The sequence below is a fragment of the Suricata suricatta genome, chromosome 8 (genome assembly GCF_006229205.1).
Source record: "Suricata suricatta isolate VVHF042 chromosome 8, meerkat_22Aug2017_6uvM2_HiC, whole genome shotgun sequence".
NCBI classification, from domain to species: domain Eukaryota; kingdom Metazoa; phylum Chordata; class Mammalia; order Carnivora; family Herpestidae; genus Suricata; species Suricata suricatta.
The window spans coordinates 120,366,987-120,382,976 of NC_043707.1; the positions used below are offsets into that span (position 1 = coordinate 120,366,987).

Genomic DNA, 15,990 nt, shown 5'->3' on the forward strand with positions numbered 1-15,990 from the left:
ATGGTTTGTGGGACTGAGCCCTGCGCTGGGCTCTGTGCTGACAGCGCAGCACAGCCTGCTTGGGACTCTCTTTCTCCCCCACTTTCTGCCCCTGCCTCACTCTCTATCTCTCAAAATAAATCCTGAAGAGGAAGAGGAAGAAAAAGAAGAAAAGGAAGAAGAAGAAAGTAAAACCGTTATTAAATGCATTGCCACAAAGAAACCTCCAGGCCCAGGGCTGCCTGGGTGGCTCAGCTGGTTGAGCATCTGACTTCAGCCTAGGTCATGATCTCCCCATTCCCGAGTTTGAGCCCCACATCGGTTCTGTGTTGACAGCCTGCTTCAGATTCTGTGTCTCCCTCTCTCTCTCTCTCTCTCTCTCTCTCTCTCTCTCTCTCTCTCTCTGCTCCTCCCCTGCTCATGCTCTGTCTCTCTCTCTCAAAAATAAATAAACATTAAAAAAATTTTTTAATTAAAAAAAAAAAAGAAAGAAAACTCCAGGCCCAGATGGCTTCATTGCTAAATTCTTCCAAACATTTAAGGAAGAAATTATACCAATCTAGCCCAAGTCTTCCCGAGAATAAATATTAGCCATCATTACTTTGTTGTGGTAGTTATTTTAATCCTAAGCAAGAAGTGTTCTAAAAATTTGCAGTCTCATCTCGGGTGTGTGTGGGAGGCACGGAGTACCCCGGGAACCAGGGCGGGACTCTTACCATCCTCGTCTGTCTGGAAGGTGACCTCTTTGCCCTCCTTGCGTCCCTCGGGGTTGGTGAGGATGAGCTGCACGTGAACATTCCGGTAGGGGGGCAGGTTCTTGATGGTGTAGCGGCTGGCGTCCTGCTCCAGCTTCACACACTCCCGGACAGTCTGGTTGTGGCTGCTGCCCGGTGTGTAGTGGTAGCACAGGGACACCGTGTACGTGTGGCAGCGAGTCACGTTGTAGCCCAGGGGCTCCCACTGCAGCGTCAGCTGGCGGGCCTGGATCTCCGCGAAAGCCAGGCCTTTGGGGGCCCTCATGGGTTCTGGGGAACCCGGGAAGCAGAGAGGAGAAGGTAGAGGGAATGGGCAGAGAAGTGGGGCAGGAGAGAAAATATCATTCAGCTGCTGAAATCATCCTCCCCCTGCCCTTAAGGGTTCGAGAGTCCGCCTAGAACAGGGAGTCTAAATGGGTGTGCGGGAGCAGGGCCACATCCGAACCCTAGCTCTGCCGCACGCAGTTGGCAACGTTGGCTGAGTCCCTTCACCTCTCTGACCCTTAGTTTCCTTGCCCACAAAAGGGATTAATAGGCCCTACCTTACCAATGGTTGTGAAGTTTAAGATAATGTGTGTAAAGCATGGTGGCAGTGGCCAATACACAAAAGGCCCTCAAAACTGTTAGCTACAGTTTTTTTTTTTTTGGTAACGCAGTTCACCCCCTCTTTCAAGACCATCGTGGAGGACATCAGGACAGTCTGAATCAACCAGATGTTGCATTTTTCTTAATTTATTAATTCCAAGCTTGATCTAAAAAACCTTTTTTTTTTTTACTTTTTTTATGTCTTTTATTTATATTTGAGAGGCAGAGAGAGACAGTTCGAGCAGGGGAGGGTCAGAGAGAGAGGGAGACACAGAATGTGAAGCAGGCTCCAGGCTCTGAGCTAGCTGTTAGCACAGAGCCTGATGCGGGGCTCGAACCCATGAACCGTGAGATCATGACCTGAGCCGAAGCCAGATGCTTAACTGACTGAGCCACCCAGGCGCCCCTAAAAAAGCTTATAATAGGGGGCGCCTGGGTGGCTCAGTCGGTTGAGCGTCCGACTGCGGCTCAGGTCATGAGCTCAAGGTTCATGAGTTCAAGCCCCGCATCAGACTCTGTGCTGACAGCTCAGAGCCTGGAGTCTGCTTCAGATTCTGTGTCCCCCTCTCTCTCTCTCTCTGGCCCTACCCTGCTCTTACTCTGCCTCTCTCTCTCTCTCAAAAATAAACATTAATTGCACTCATAGGTCTAACAGAACAGGAGAAACCTAATGAAGGAACAGGGGGAGGGGAAGAGGGAAAGAGAGTTGGGGAGAAAGAGGGTCTCAAAACTTAAGAGACTATTGAATACTGAAAATGAACTGAGGGTTGAAAGGGGAGGGGGGAAAAGAGGTGGTGGTGATGGAGGGGGGCACTTGTGGGGAAGAGCACTGGGTGTTGTATGGAAACTACTTAAACTACTTTTTAAAAACTACTTAATAAAACTACTTAAATAAACTACTTAAAACTACTTAATAAACTACTTAAAAAATAAAAAAATAATAAAATAAATAAAATTTAAAAATAAACATTAAAACTTTTTAAATAAAAAATTCAAAAGCTTATAGTAATACATACAATAAACTAGAGAAATCAGGATGATGAGGAAAATGAGAGCCAAATAAATGATGCCAGAGAATGTTAGGAAAACAGAAATTCGTGCCTTTGGGTCCCATGCAGATCTAAAGATAAGGTTCAACTTGAGTGGTGAGTTCTCTGATAGCCAAAGTAAAAAGGGAAATACAAACTGTTACATAAGGGCGATAATAATCACGACAGTTAACATTTATGGAGGGCCTTTGTATGTGCCAGGCATTGCTCCAGAGGCTTTAAAAGGCTTTATCTCATGTAACCTTCTCTGTGATCCAATAGGCAGGCGTCATTATCAGCCCTGTCACAGAGACACGGAAATGGCGGCACAGAGAGATTAGGTAACTTGCCCATAGTCGGTCCCGCAGATGGGAGGCAAACTTGGACAGACTGGCTCCAAAATCCATCCTCTTACCCACCACTACCTGCCTCTCCGGGAGGAATTCACTGCCAACAACAACAACATCACACCAATGCCGCAGGGGGTATAGCTCCCCCAGCACCAGGGACGAGCATGTCACTGTGCTTTGCAGCCTCTTGATAAATCCATGAAGCCACTTATAAAATGGTAAAAACAAAAACAAAAACAAAAAACCAAGCAAACAAACAGAAACATTAGGCTTCTGAAACCAAGCCAGGCTGGAGCCCAGGTGCTCAGCCTCTAGGCCTACATCTGCATCTGCGTTGACCAGCTGTGTGATCTTGAATCTCCGGGCTCAATCTCCTCATCTAGAAAATGATGGAAGCAGCCAGGATTACTGACGATCCTTCTCTTCCTCGAACCCCAGCTCCGTGAGATGCAGCTTCATTACCCTCACGTTCCATGAGCACCTGCACAGCGTCCCCAGTCAGAGGCTCTCCACACACGCCTCAGGAAACAGATGAGGAAGTGTGGTAGCTCGGCCTCTTGACATGATTAAGTATGACCCTGCGACCATGTTCCCAGGACTCATTTGCGCAGGATGCTCTTTACAAAGAGGCCGCAAAGGAAAACACCCATCCAGGCTGCTCTTGACTTGGAAGGCCAGAAGTGGCACAGCGTTTGATGCTGGCCCAAGGACGGCACGACACAAACATCGCTTTCCACCAGAGATGTCCTTTCCTCCCTGGGCCACGGGCAAGTGGCAGGCCCCAGTCATAGATCAGGCCACCAAAGACATATTTCAGCACCTGCTAGGCCCATCTCTTGACTTCTTACAGAGTCTGGCTTCCTTCTCCCGACACAGGCAAGGCAGACCCAAACTCCACCCAACAGGGTCATTAAGGGGCTGATTCCATTGCTCACTGCACTCCAGGGGCTGCTGGCTGACGCCCACTTACCACACTTACGTTTCCTCTCCCTTGCCTGGCCTACAGAGATTTTCCTAATGTTTTTTCATGTGTGTGTATATATATATATATATATATATATATGTTTTTTTATTTATTTTTGAAGGAGAGAGAGAGAGCAGGAGAGGGGCCAAGAGATAGGGAGAGAGAGAAAGAATCCCAACACAGGGCTCAAACCCACAAACCATAAAATTGTAACGTGAGCCAAAACCAAGAGTAGGACACTTAACCAACTGAGCCACCCAGGCTCCTCCCCCACCCCTGCAATGTTTTTCTATCCAGTTTCGTTTTAACCCACGTTCTTAGCTGTTCAGAGTACAGGGGGCGGATTTCGTGTGTGGCCCACTCTGCCGTCTTGCTCAGAGATCTTTGCTTTATTCCCTGACTTCTGGGCTCTGGTCCCGGCTGCCTCACATGTACTGTCTGTCCCAGGATGACAGAGTCCCACAGCTTTATGTGTCCCCTGCAGCTCTGCTCATATCCCCGCCCCTGGGAACACCTGTCCCACATTCCTTTCACCCTTGCAGGTTTGGCCAGTGTGCACTGCCTCCTCCGCCTGCCTGCAGCAGTTAGAGAAAGGCGCAAAAAGTTACATGTAAACTGGTGACACAGGCTGGGTCAGGACTATGACAGGACAGTAAGTGTTCCATCCAAAAGGGATAGCTGGTCCTCAGCTCCAGACAATGTTCCCAGGTAGGACTCAGACTCAGGGTAGCCAGATCCTTCCCCTTTTTAAAAAAAAAAGATTCTATTTTGAAGTAACTATACTCCATGTAGGGCTCGAACCCACAACCCTGAGATTAAGAGCCACACACTCCACCAACTGGTCCAGCCAAGGGCCCCAAGATCTTCCCATTTTTTTTATTTAAAAATTTTTTAATGTTTTTATTTATTTTTGAGAGAAAGAGACAGCGTGAGCAGGGGAGGGTCAGAGACAGAAGGAGTCACAGGATCTGAAGACAGGCTCCAGGCTTTGAGCTGTCAGCACAGAGCCTGACGCGGGGCTCAAACCCATGAACTGTGAGATCATGACCTGAGCTGAAGTCAGATGCTTAACTGACTGAGCCAACCAGGCGCCCCAATCCTACCATTTTTTAAGAGAAGCTAGAATTTCAGATTTGTATGTGAAATCTCCAGATTTTTAAATACTGGCGACCCGGGGCACCTGGGTGGCTCGGTCGGTGGAGTGTCTGACTCTTGATTTTGGCTCAAGTCACGATCTCACAGTTGTGGGATTGAGCCCTGCATTGGGCTCCACACAGAACATGGCACCCGCTTACGACTCTCTCTCTCTCAGTCTACCCCTCTCCCCCACTCACATGTTCACTTTCTAGATAGATAGATAGGTAGACAGACAGACAGAAAGACAGACAGGTGGATATACACTGGCAACCTACTCAGGTTTTCGTGAAAACCACTTTGTATGTCACTAAATAACCTCAAACCTGGAGGACTAAACCTCCACCCTCTTAACTCATACGTGGGTGCCTCACTCTGCAAAAGCTGGGTTAGCCCCCACCACCTCACTGGATTGAGGGGGGCCTTCGAAAAGAAAGCTCACTTTTCTCTTCCCTCCCCACCCTGATCAAATCTGGGCAGATCCAGGAGCTCAAATAGTTTGTTGACTACAGACGGATATGTTGATTGAGGGGTGTGAATTCATGAGTCTCTGTTTCCAAAAACCATCTGGCACCCAGACATTCTCTCTTCCGCTGCCAGCACACACGCTGGCAAACAGAACTTGGGGACCTCAAAGCCCCAGCCCTCTAAACATGGGGCTGCAGACCACTCAGAGATCAAAGGTCAAATGCACAGGAGAATAAAGAGGCTAACAGTGAGTACCTGTTAAGTCACGACAAAAGGTGTTGATTTTAATAATGCTAATGAGGATGCAATAACACTGAAACATCCAACAATTTCTCACAGAAGGGGCTTGGGGGGGGGGTGGCTCTCCAGGGTGCAAATCCTATCTCCACCGCTCATTAGTTATGTGACTTCAGGCAAGTTGCTTTGTTCCCTTTGAACCTGGACTGAGAGCAAGTGGCAGAGTCACAGGCAAGGACGTGAGCCAGATCGCCCAGCCTCTCATGATTAATAAACATGTGTGCACCAAGGTGAGATAACGGTAGACCTAGAAATTACTACAACCATGGGCACCTGGGTGGCTCAGTAGGTTAAGCCTCCGACTTTGGCTCAGGTCATGATCTCATGTACGTGGGTTCAAGCCCCATGTCGGGCTCTGTGCTGACAGCTCAGAGCCTGGAGCCTGCTTCGGATTCTGTGTCTCCCTCTCTTTCTCTGCCATGCCCCTCCCCCTCTCATGTTCTGTCTCTCTCTGCCTCAAAAATAAATAAAACATTAAAAAAAAAATTACTACAACCATTATTTTAAAGCAATATATGTCACAGCCCTTTCTTAAGCCACTCCTTTTTATCTTACAGAAATTACTCGGGGTGGGGGAAAAACATTATAAGCATGAAGCATTTCGGTGCAGTTTTATGAGAACAAGGATCCGGAAACCAAATAGCCCAGCAATATGGACACACTCCATGGACCTCTATAAGCCAATAAGCATAATTATAAACAACGCACCACATGGTACACCACAGAGCAAAGGAAGCAGACTACAGAACGCTTTCTACATCCCAATGACAAGGGTGTAAAACTGTGTGCTGTAGGCATATGGGCAGAGATTTGAAGAAGACAGAAAAACTGGGCTAGGATAGTGAGGTTTAGAGTGCTTCTTGGTTAAATGTCTTTTCCTGACATTATATTATTGTTTTTACAGTAAATTCTACTGCAGGAGAGGAGTTTCAGGGAGACGGGGGAGAGGATAACACAGGTGCCCAACAGCAAAACACTTGCTGGTGAAGACGCCTAAGCCGGGACATGGGGTGAGCCGGGGGGGGGGGGCGGGGCAGAAGGTCGATGCAGGAAGCAAGTCCTTAAGACCGCCAGCCCAGATTAGTTGTTTGGGTTCCGTGTGTCCCATCCCTGCCCCAGCTCCCATCCTTGGCAGCCTGTGTGATGCGTCCAGCAGTGCCTGGCACCACGTGGGCACTCAGCCCACGACAGCAACCCTGTCACTGTGGCTGCTTCTGTTGTTTCCAACGTTTCCCTGGAAATCGGGATATTCTAACTTTGACTTTGCCTCTGCTGTGGACTCACTGGGTAGAGCTGGGCAAGTGACTAACTCTCCAAACAAATCTCAGTTTACTCATCTGTAAAATGGGAATTAGCTACCACTGTCGCCAAGAAACCTGGGGTCCTGACCCCAGTCCCCACTCTGGGCTTCAGTTCCCCCATCTGCACACTAAAGGGGAGTAGAACAGAGGTTGTCTGCGGACCCCCTGGCTCTGATTTCTTTTCTTTTGAATACCCGACCAGAACTGGCTTTGAAGAGTTAAGAACACTGTAATAATGACAACTGTCATTTGCTGAGTGCTTACTGATGAGACACCATCTTCACACGTATTTAGTGCATCACAGGCGATTATCTGCATTTAACCTGAAACACTGGAAGACCCGAGGGTGTAGGTCTCACATCTCTCTTTGCAATCTACACTTACTACCTAAAATCTAAGCACTAAATCAGGGGTCCTCAACCTTGGCACTACTGACATTCTGGACTAGAGAATTCTCTGTTGTGGGCGCTGTTTGTGCACTGCTGTTGTGGGCTCTGTTGTGCACGCTGAGCAGCCCCCCTGGCTTCCTGTACCCTTCAGATGCCATTATCACTCCACCCCCGGGTGCAATAACCAATGTCTTCTCCAGACACTGCAAATGTCTCCTGGGAGACAAAATCACCCCCGAACCACCAGGGTAAAAGATCCCATCCAGTCTCCTGGCTTTAAATACCATCTATGTCTACAATGATGACTTTCAAATTTATATCTGCAGCCTGAACCTCTTCCCCGAACTCCACACTCGTAAATCCATCTGCCTGATGGATATCTCCACTTGAACGTCTAATAGGCATCTCAAAGTCAACATTTCCAACGCAGAACTCTTGATCTACGGCACCCATCACACCTGCTCCTCTGCAGTCTCTGCTCTTTCCCAGCAAATGACAACTCCATCCTTCCAGCTGCTCAAGCGAAACACCTTGGAGCCATCCTTGACTTCTATTCTCCTCTCACTTATTGCATAGCCCACCCATCGGCAAAGGCGGTCAGCTCGACCTTCGCAATAAACCCAGAAGCTAATTGCCTCCCACCACCTCCAACATCACTCGGCTGAACTGTTACCGCAGCCCCATCACCCGTCTCCCCTCCAACCCCCTCGCCCTCCTAGGATCTATTCTTCGCAAAAGGGCCCGCGTCATCCTTTCATACCAAGTAAAAGTAGGTGATGTCACTCCCCTCTCCAAATCCTGCAATGGTGGCGCCCAGTTCACTCAGCATCGAATGACTCTGCGTTCCACGTTCCCAGGGTGATTTCACCATCCTCTCAGGCCATCTCTCCCCCATCCACCCCCCTCACCCAGTCACTAGGCCACAGTTTCGCTGGTCTCCTTACTGTTTCTCCACACGCCAAGCGTCCCCCAGCCTCCAGGTCCTTGTGCCCTGCTGTTCCATCAGCCAGGCCTGCTCCTTCCCCCAGCAATTTCTCCAACTTCTATGTGGCTCAGTCCCTCACCTCCCTCAGGTCTTGCTCACAAGTCACCTTCTCAGCAAAATGGTCCCTTGAGCCTTTTTAAAATCACAATCATCCGACCCCCACTCCCAACCTCCAACACCCTGCTTTATTCTTCACAGCACTTAGCATCATCTAACTATAAACCTCACTTGTTTTACTGTCTTCTCCTGTGACAGTGTGAGTTCTATGCAGAGTTCCCGAAGGAGGCACTCACATGCTAGTAGCCTTGGTTGGCTGGGTCCTGGTCCTGCATCCCTGACAACTACAATAGTGACCGACACATCATAGGCACTCATTAAACACTTCTTGAGAGGCACCTGGGGGGCTCAGTCGGTTAAGCGTCGACTTCGGCCCAGGTCATGATCTCACAGTCTGTAGGTTCGAGCCCCATGTCAGGCTCTGTGCTGACAGCTCAGAGCCTGGAGTCTGCTTCTGTGTCTCCCTCTCTTTCTGCCCCTCCCCTGCTTGCGCTCTGTCTGTCTCTCTCCCTCTCTCTCAACAATAATAAACATTAAAAAATTTTTTTAAGAAAAAGAAAAACACTTAAGAACACAGATTGGCAAAAAATAAAAACCTCATGTCTTAACCAAAAATTAACTCAAAGTGGACCATGGACCCAAATGTAAAATGTAAAACTATAACTCCTTTAGGAAAAAAAAAAGCAGGAGAAAATCTCTGAGACCGAAGGCGAGGCATGGGGAGGTCTTAACCTTGACACCAAAAGCACAATTCATACGAGGAACTTTTGATAAACTGGCCCTCATCAAAATTAAAACTGGTTGGGGCTCCTGGGTGGCTTGGTCGGTTCAGCGTCTTGATTTTGCCTCAGGTCGTGATCTCGCAGCTGTGGGATCCCACCCCACATTGGGCTCTGTACTGACAACATGGAACTGCCTAGGATTCTCTCCCACCTCCCTCCTTCTCTGTCCCTCTACCACTCATTCTCTCTACTCTCTCTCAAAATTAACAAATAAATAAACACTTAAAAAATAGTTGCTCTGTAAAACCCAGGTGAAGTGTATGAAACGGCAAGCTAAAAGCAAGGAGAAAATACTTATATACTACATACCCAACAAAGACTAGCATCTAGAATGTGTAAAGAACTCTCAAAACTCAAAAGGAATGAATGAATAACCCAACTAGAAAATAGGCAAAGACATGAACAATTCACCAAAGAGATATACAGATGGTAAATAGCACAACGGAAAGATGTTCAATAACATGAGGCATTAAGGAAGTGTAACTTAAAACCAGGATGGGGGACCGCTACACATCTCTCAGAACGGCTAGCAGAAATGAGGACAATACCAAATGCTGGCAACAGATGCAGAAAACTGGATCGCTCATACGTTGCTGGTGAGAACGTAAAACGATACAGCCATTCTGGCCGTTTCTGATGAAACGAAATACGCAATTGTCATGGGGACCCATCAGTTGCACCTGTGGGCATTTATCCCAGAGAAATGAAAAGTCATGTTCGTGCAAAAATCTGTACACAAATGTTCACAGCAGCCTTACTTGTAACAGCCCAAAAGAGGAACTAGTCCAGATGTCCCTCGACAGGTGAATAAACTACTCATCACAGTGTGTGTCCACCCCATGGAATACGACTCGGCAATAAAAAAGGAATGAACTACTGATATACACAACTTAGATGAGTCTCCAGGGAGTTATACTGATCAAAATAGCCAATCTTAGTGCCAAGACAATTCAATATGAAAAGAATACTCTTTCCAAGGAATGGTGCTGGGACAAGCAGGCGTCCTCATGCAAAAGAATGAAGCTGGTCCTATACCTCACACCATGTGCAAAACCGAACTCAAAATGGATCAAGGACCAAATGTAAGAATTAAAACTATAAGAGCCATAGAAAAGATAGGGGTAAATCTTTGTGACTTTGGATAAGGCAATGGTTTCTTTTCTTTTCTTTTCTTTTCTTTTTTTTTTGGCAATGGTTTCTTAATATAATATCAAAAGCACAAACAACAAAAGAAAAAACATAAGCCAAGACTACCTCAAAATGAAAAACTGTTGTGCTTCAAAGGACACCATTAAGAAAATTTTAAAACAACCCATAGAATCAAAGAAAGTATTTGCAAGAGTCTAGTACCCAGAATACATAAAGAATTCTTACGAGTCAGTAATACAAAGACAAATAACCCAGAGTGCCGGGGTGGCTCAGTTCGGTTAAGCGGCCAACTCGGCTCAGGTCATGATCTCATAGTCTGTGGGTTTGAACCTTGCATTGGGCTCTTTGCTGACAGCTCAGAGCCTGGAGCCTGCTTCGGATTCTGTGTCTCCCCCTTTCTCTCTGTCTCTCCTCAGCTCGCTCGCTCTCTCTCTCTCTCTCTCTCTCTCTCAAAAATAAACATTTAAAAAAAGGTTTTTAAAGACATATAACCCAACTTAAAAATGGGTAAAAAATGTGAATGGACATTTCTACAGAGAAGACATACAAGTGTCCAATGAGCACGTGAAAAGTTGCTTAATATCATTAAACATCAAAACCCCACTGAGATACCATTTCACACACCCTATGAGGGTAATTATCAAAAGACAGATAATAACCAGAGTTGGTGGGAATGTAGAGAAACTAGAACCTTCACACACTGCCGATGGAAACATAAAAATGATACGGCTCCATACAATGAATGCAATATTGTTTGGCAATTTAAAAAAGGATAAATAAATACGTGCTCCAACCTGGATAAACCTTGAAAACATTATGCTAAGTCACAAAGACTATGTATTGTATGATCCCATTTATATGAAATGTCCACAAAGAGGCAAATCTACAGAGACAGAAAGCAGTTTAATGAGTACCTAGGGCTGGAGATGGTGGAAGGAAATATGAGGAGGGGTAGACTAGTAAAGAGTACAAGGTTTCTGGGGTGTCCAAGTGCTTCAGTCGGTTCAGTGTCTGACTCTTGATTTTGGCTCAGGTCATGACCTCACTGAACTGACTGTGGAGTCTGCTTGGAATTCTCTTCCCCCCCCCTAAATAAAGAAACAGAAAAAAGAGTACATTTCCTTTTGGGGTGATGAAAATGTTCTAAAACTTACCGTGGTGATGGATGCACACCTCTGAATATACTATAAACCACTCTAATGAGTGAATTTATGAGATGTGGATTAAATCTCAATAAACCTGTTACCAAATTTTTAAAAGTCAATTTCAAAGGGTTCTATGTGATATGATTTCATGATTTATGTAACATTTTTGAAATGGCAATTTTTTTAAGTTTATTTTGAGAGACAGAGAGCACCAGCCTGGGAGGGACAGAAAGAGAGGGGGAGAGAGAATCCCAAGCAGGCCCCATGCAGCACAGAGCCGGACAAGGTGCTTGATCCCACAAACCATGAGGTCATGACCTGAGCTGAAATCAAGAGTCGGACGCATAACCCACTGAGCCACCCAGGTGCTCCATTCAGGCAAAATTCTAGAAATGACAGGCAGATTAGTGGTTTCCAGGAGCTGGGGCTGGAGGGACGAAGGGAGGCAGGTGAATATAGATTAAAAAGGCCATACACACCGACTGAACCACTCAACATCTTGATTATGGTGATAAGCACACAAGCCTGCACATGTGGTAAATTGTATAGCACTAAATCCACACACATGCACACACACAAATAGGGACAAGTGAACTTGGGGAAGTCTGAATCAGATCTGTGGATCACATAAATGTCAATATCCTGACTGCGATATTATCCTCCAGGTCTGCAAAATGTTACCTTTGCCGGAAACAGGGGAAAGCGTATAAGGAATCTCTGTAACTTTCTTTTCTTTTCTTTTTTTAAAGTAAAGTCTATACCCAATATGTGGCTCAAACTCACAACCCGGAGATCACAAGTCACATGTTCTACTGATAAGCCAGCCAGGGGCCCTGGCAGTTTTTCTTAGGATTGCATATGACTCTACAATTATCTCAATAAAAATTCCAATTAAAATATACTGAAATCTGTTCTGTTCTGTTCTCAATTTCTCTTCAGATTAAACAAATGTCCTCTGGTACATGAGAGCCTAGCTCCTAACAGCTGTTCACGCCCTTTTAAACGAGGAAGAGTAGACCTCAGGTTCAGATACCCCCAACAAGAGAATCCAGCTGAAATTTAATAACGCACTTTTCTTGTTGTATTTAGTTGTTTATCTAAATGATATAATGTAGAATTAAGAACACAAATTCTGGAGCCCCACCAGTCAAGGATCCCAAAGCCAGGTCTGCCACTGGCTATGAGACCTTGTGCCAGTAACTTAATATCTATGTACTTCAGACACCTCATCTGTAGAATGGGTATAACAAGAGTACCTAGATCAGTGTTGTGAGTTGCTTTTTTTTATGTTTTTTATTTATTTTTGAGAGACGGAGAGAGACACTACGAGCAGGGGAGGGTCAGAGAGAGAGGGAGACACAGAATCCGAAGCAGGCTCCAGGCTCTGAGCTGTCAGCACAGAGCCCGACGTGGGGCTCGAACCCACAAACCGTGAGATCATGACCTGAGCCAAAGTCGGATGCTCAATCGACTGAGCCACCCAGGCGCCCCATAGTGTTGTGAGTTTTAAATCACTGTGTGTGTATGTGTGTGTTGTGTGTGTGTGCATGTGTGTGTGTGTGTGTGTGTGTTCATACACATATGTGTAAGTGTCTGGCACAAATCCGTAGCTATCATTGTTATCTTTACCAAAACAAGGTCTGGGGGGAAATCACCACCTATTAGAAAGTTTTAGAAGCACAGGTGCCGGCCATATTACCTCTCAGAATGTACCCCCTTGGTCCCACCCACGGTAACCCTGAGCCCATACCCGGGTGTCCTGAGGAGGGCGTTGAGCCAGGAGGTACCCACCTGCACACTTGGTGCGGCTGATGAGGGGTGGCCCAGGGCGGCCGGTGCCTCCATCACCGGGGCGCGTGAGCAGCACACTGATCTCGTACTCCGTGTCGGGGTCAAGGTGCCATAGTTTGTACGTCTGCAGGCTGACGGCATGCACCTCGGCCCACGGGCCGCGCGACATGCGGTACTCAATCTCCTTGCGCACGATCGGCCCGTCGCCAATGATGGAGTTGGTGTTGAGCTGGATGATGAGGTAGGTGGGACCCGCGCGCAGCAGCTGCGGCGGCGCGATGGGGGTGGGGGGCTCTGCGAGGACGTGAGGAAGAGGTGGAGCCGAACGATGCGCTGTGAGACCCTGTCCTCAACTCCGGATCCCAGCACACCCAAGTCCCCAGTGACCCTCCCTGTCTTCCCAGCGGCCCTGATGAAGCGCCCAGACCTTCGACTAGACTTCCTCGCTCGCTCGTGCCGACTAAATCCCCAGGCCTTAAGGAGTTTCCACTCCAAAGGCTGACCCCGCCCTCACCCTTAAGTCTACACCCGATCCCTCACTCCCTTCTGCATCCCCAAGGACTAGTGTTCAGGGGCTGACCGCACGCCCGTCGGGTCAACCCCGGGTCCCCACAGCCTGACCCCGCCTCGCGTGGCTCACGTCTGGACTGGATCTCCCCGCCTGCCTGCTTCTCGGTCACACCTCGCCCCCTGGAGCTGACCCCCTCCCTGGAGAGAAACCGCCCCCTCGACAGACCGGCTCCCATTCGTCCCCCGACAGCCCCACCTTTCTATGGGCCACTCCTCTAGACCAGACCCCGCCCCCTCGCCCGGCCCCGCCCCTCCGACGGTGCAGGCCCCACCCCAAACCCCACCCCGGGAGAGCGTCCGCGCTCGCTGACCCTTGACGATGAGCTCTGCGAAGTTGGAGACGCCCGCGCCTCGCGGGGCCTGGGACACGCAACGGTACAGGTCCTGGTCCGAGCGGCTCACGGAGGCCAGCAGGAAGGTAGCCAGGAAGCGCCGGTGGCTGATGTGCCGCACGCTGGCCGCGGGCACTAGCGCCCCGCTCTGCCGCTGCGCAGGGGTAAGGTCGACAGTGTGAGGAGCGCCGGGGAGGGAGGGGTGTAGTACATGTCCTGGCCCCCATTTAGCCGTTCCTAGTACATGAGGGACTGCTAGAGTTCCTGGAACCAGCTCCATCACCGGGAAGGTGCGGGATGAGAAGCTGATTAAGGGAACAGTGACCTCTGCCTCCGATGGGGAGCGGCTGGGGAGTCCTGGGGGTATAAGAGGACCCAAGGGGGCAGAGCAGAGCCTAAGTGAGAGCAGGCATGCATGAGTATGGGTGCTGGAAAATAAAGGAATGACTCCGCACCCCACAAGGGACCCAGGTCCCAAAAGAAGTCTCCCCCCACCCTGGCTAAGATCCCTGCACCCCTCACCTGCAGGAGAAAGTGCTCGGCCTCTGCTGCTCTGCCCGCTGCCATGCACTGGAAGGAGGCGTTCTGGCCAGCGTTGACCTCCACATCGCCCAGGCGGGAGAAGTGCGGGGCCTTCGCTGTGGGAATAGAGCCACAGTGTGAGCTGGACCCGTGCCCCCTGCAGGCAGGAGCCACGGCCACCCGCGCCCCTCACCCTGCACCCCATTGGGCTGGGACTCACCGCAGGGGTAGCTGAGAAGCAGGATGTCATCTAGGCCCATGTAGCCCCTGCGGTCTGGGGAGATGAGGGCCTCAAACAGCACCTGGGGGAGGTGGGAGGTGCCCTGTCATATCCCTCCAGCCCCACCTGGGGAGGTGCCCACAAGAGACCCCTTTTAGCTCCGCTCCTCAACCAGCAGAGGTCAGCCCAACTCACAATGACCTTCCTTCCCTACCAAGCGAGCTAGTTGTGAGTGTGTCAGCAGCCAGAGCTCACAAGGTCAAGGCCAGAGGTCCTATCCCAGTTCTGGAAAGATACCTTCAAGCAGGAAAACTTTTCCCAGCAGACAGGCTTTCCAGGTCAGCACTGTTCCAGCTCACCCTTGACCCCAGCCTCAGACACCATTTCTATTGACAATGCTCTCTGATGCTGAACCCAAACCGCAGCAGCGCTGAATGATGGCCTGATGCTGACCACAGGCTGACCCCTGACCTTGACCACATATTGACTCCTGATGCTGAACACAGACTAATTCCAACCTTGCTCACTTGCTTACTCTGACCTCAGGCTGACACCTCTCTACCCTCACCCCTAAGCACAGGCTGACCACAGACCAAACCCAGCCTACCTGATATTCGTTGGGCCAGAATGTGCTGACAGCCAGCTCGGCCTGGTGCCACTGGCGACCATGTGATCCAGTCATATTCCAGACGGCACTGCCCAGGGGACCCCCATTGACACGCACGTAGATGCCCAAGGTGCCCGGGCTATGCCCATCCCAGCTATACAGGAAGTAGCTGAACTGCACACAGTGGGTATCATTCTCACTCAGGCTCTGGAAGATGATGTGGGCCCGCTGGCCTGGGCCATGCTGGGAAGCATTGACCATCAAGTAGGAGCCTAGAAGGGGAAGAGGCAGGAGCTGAGGAGGCTTGTGGGGGACTAAGGTCAGGTGGGCAAACGAGGGGGGCAGAAACAAAGGACTCCAGGCATTTGGACCCACTAGGAATCAAGGGTTCTGAGTTCTGGTCCCAGTTTTGACTCGCTAGGTTGAGTCCCTTTACCTCCCTGCCTCTGTTTCCCAGAGGAGAGAGCAAAAAAATGCACAAAACTGACTCTCTCAAAACCCTTTATGGTCCCTCCCCACCTACGGTCACAGTCCAAGCTCATGCTGATCTACGACTTTCCCCACGTTGTGAGCTGCCCTT

At 49.1% G+C, this 15,990-nt stretch overlaps 1 protein-coding gene across 1 annotated transcript in view; it reads right to left on the bottom strand.

The window, feature by feature from the left end:
- PTPRU (protein tyrosine phosphatase receptor type U) overlaps window positions 1-15,990 on the bottom strand; it is a 74,742-nt gene that overhangs the window by 41,727 nt on the left and 17,025 nt on the right. The window contains exons 3-8 of the mRNA XM_029945862.1: window positions 15,411-15,682; window positions 14,804-14,885; window positions 14,584-14,699; window positions 14,041-14,215; window positions 13,160-13,453; window positions 670-1,004 (exon numbers count right to left, since the gene is read on the bottom strand). Of these exons, the coding sequence (XP_029801722.1) occupies window positions 670-1,004; window positions 13,160-13,453; window positions 14,041-14,215; window positions 14,584-14,699; window positions 14,804-14,885; window positions 15,411-15,682 (1,274 nt within the window). The remainder of the gene's footprint in view (window positions 1-669; window positions 1,005-13,159; window positions 13,454-14,040; window positions 14,216-14,583; window positions 14,700-14,803; window positions 14,886-15,410; window positions 15,683-15,990) is intronic.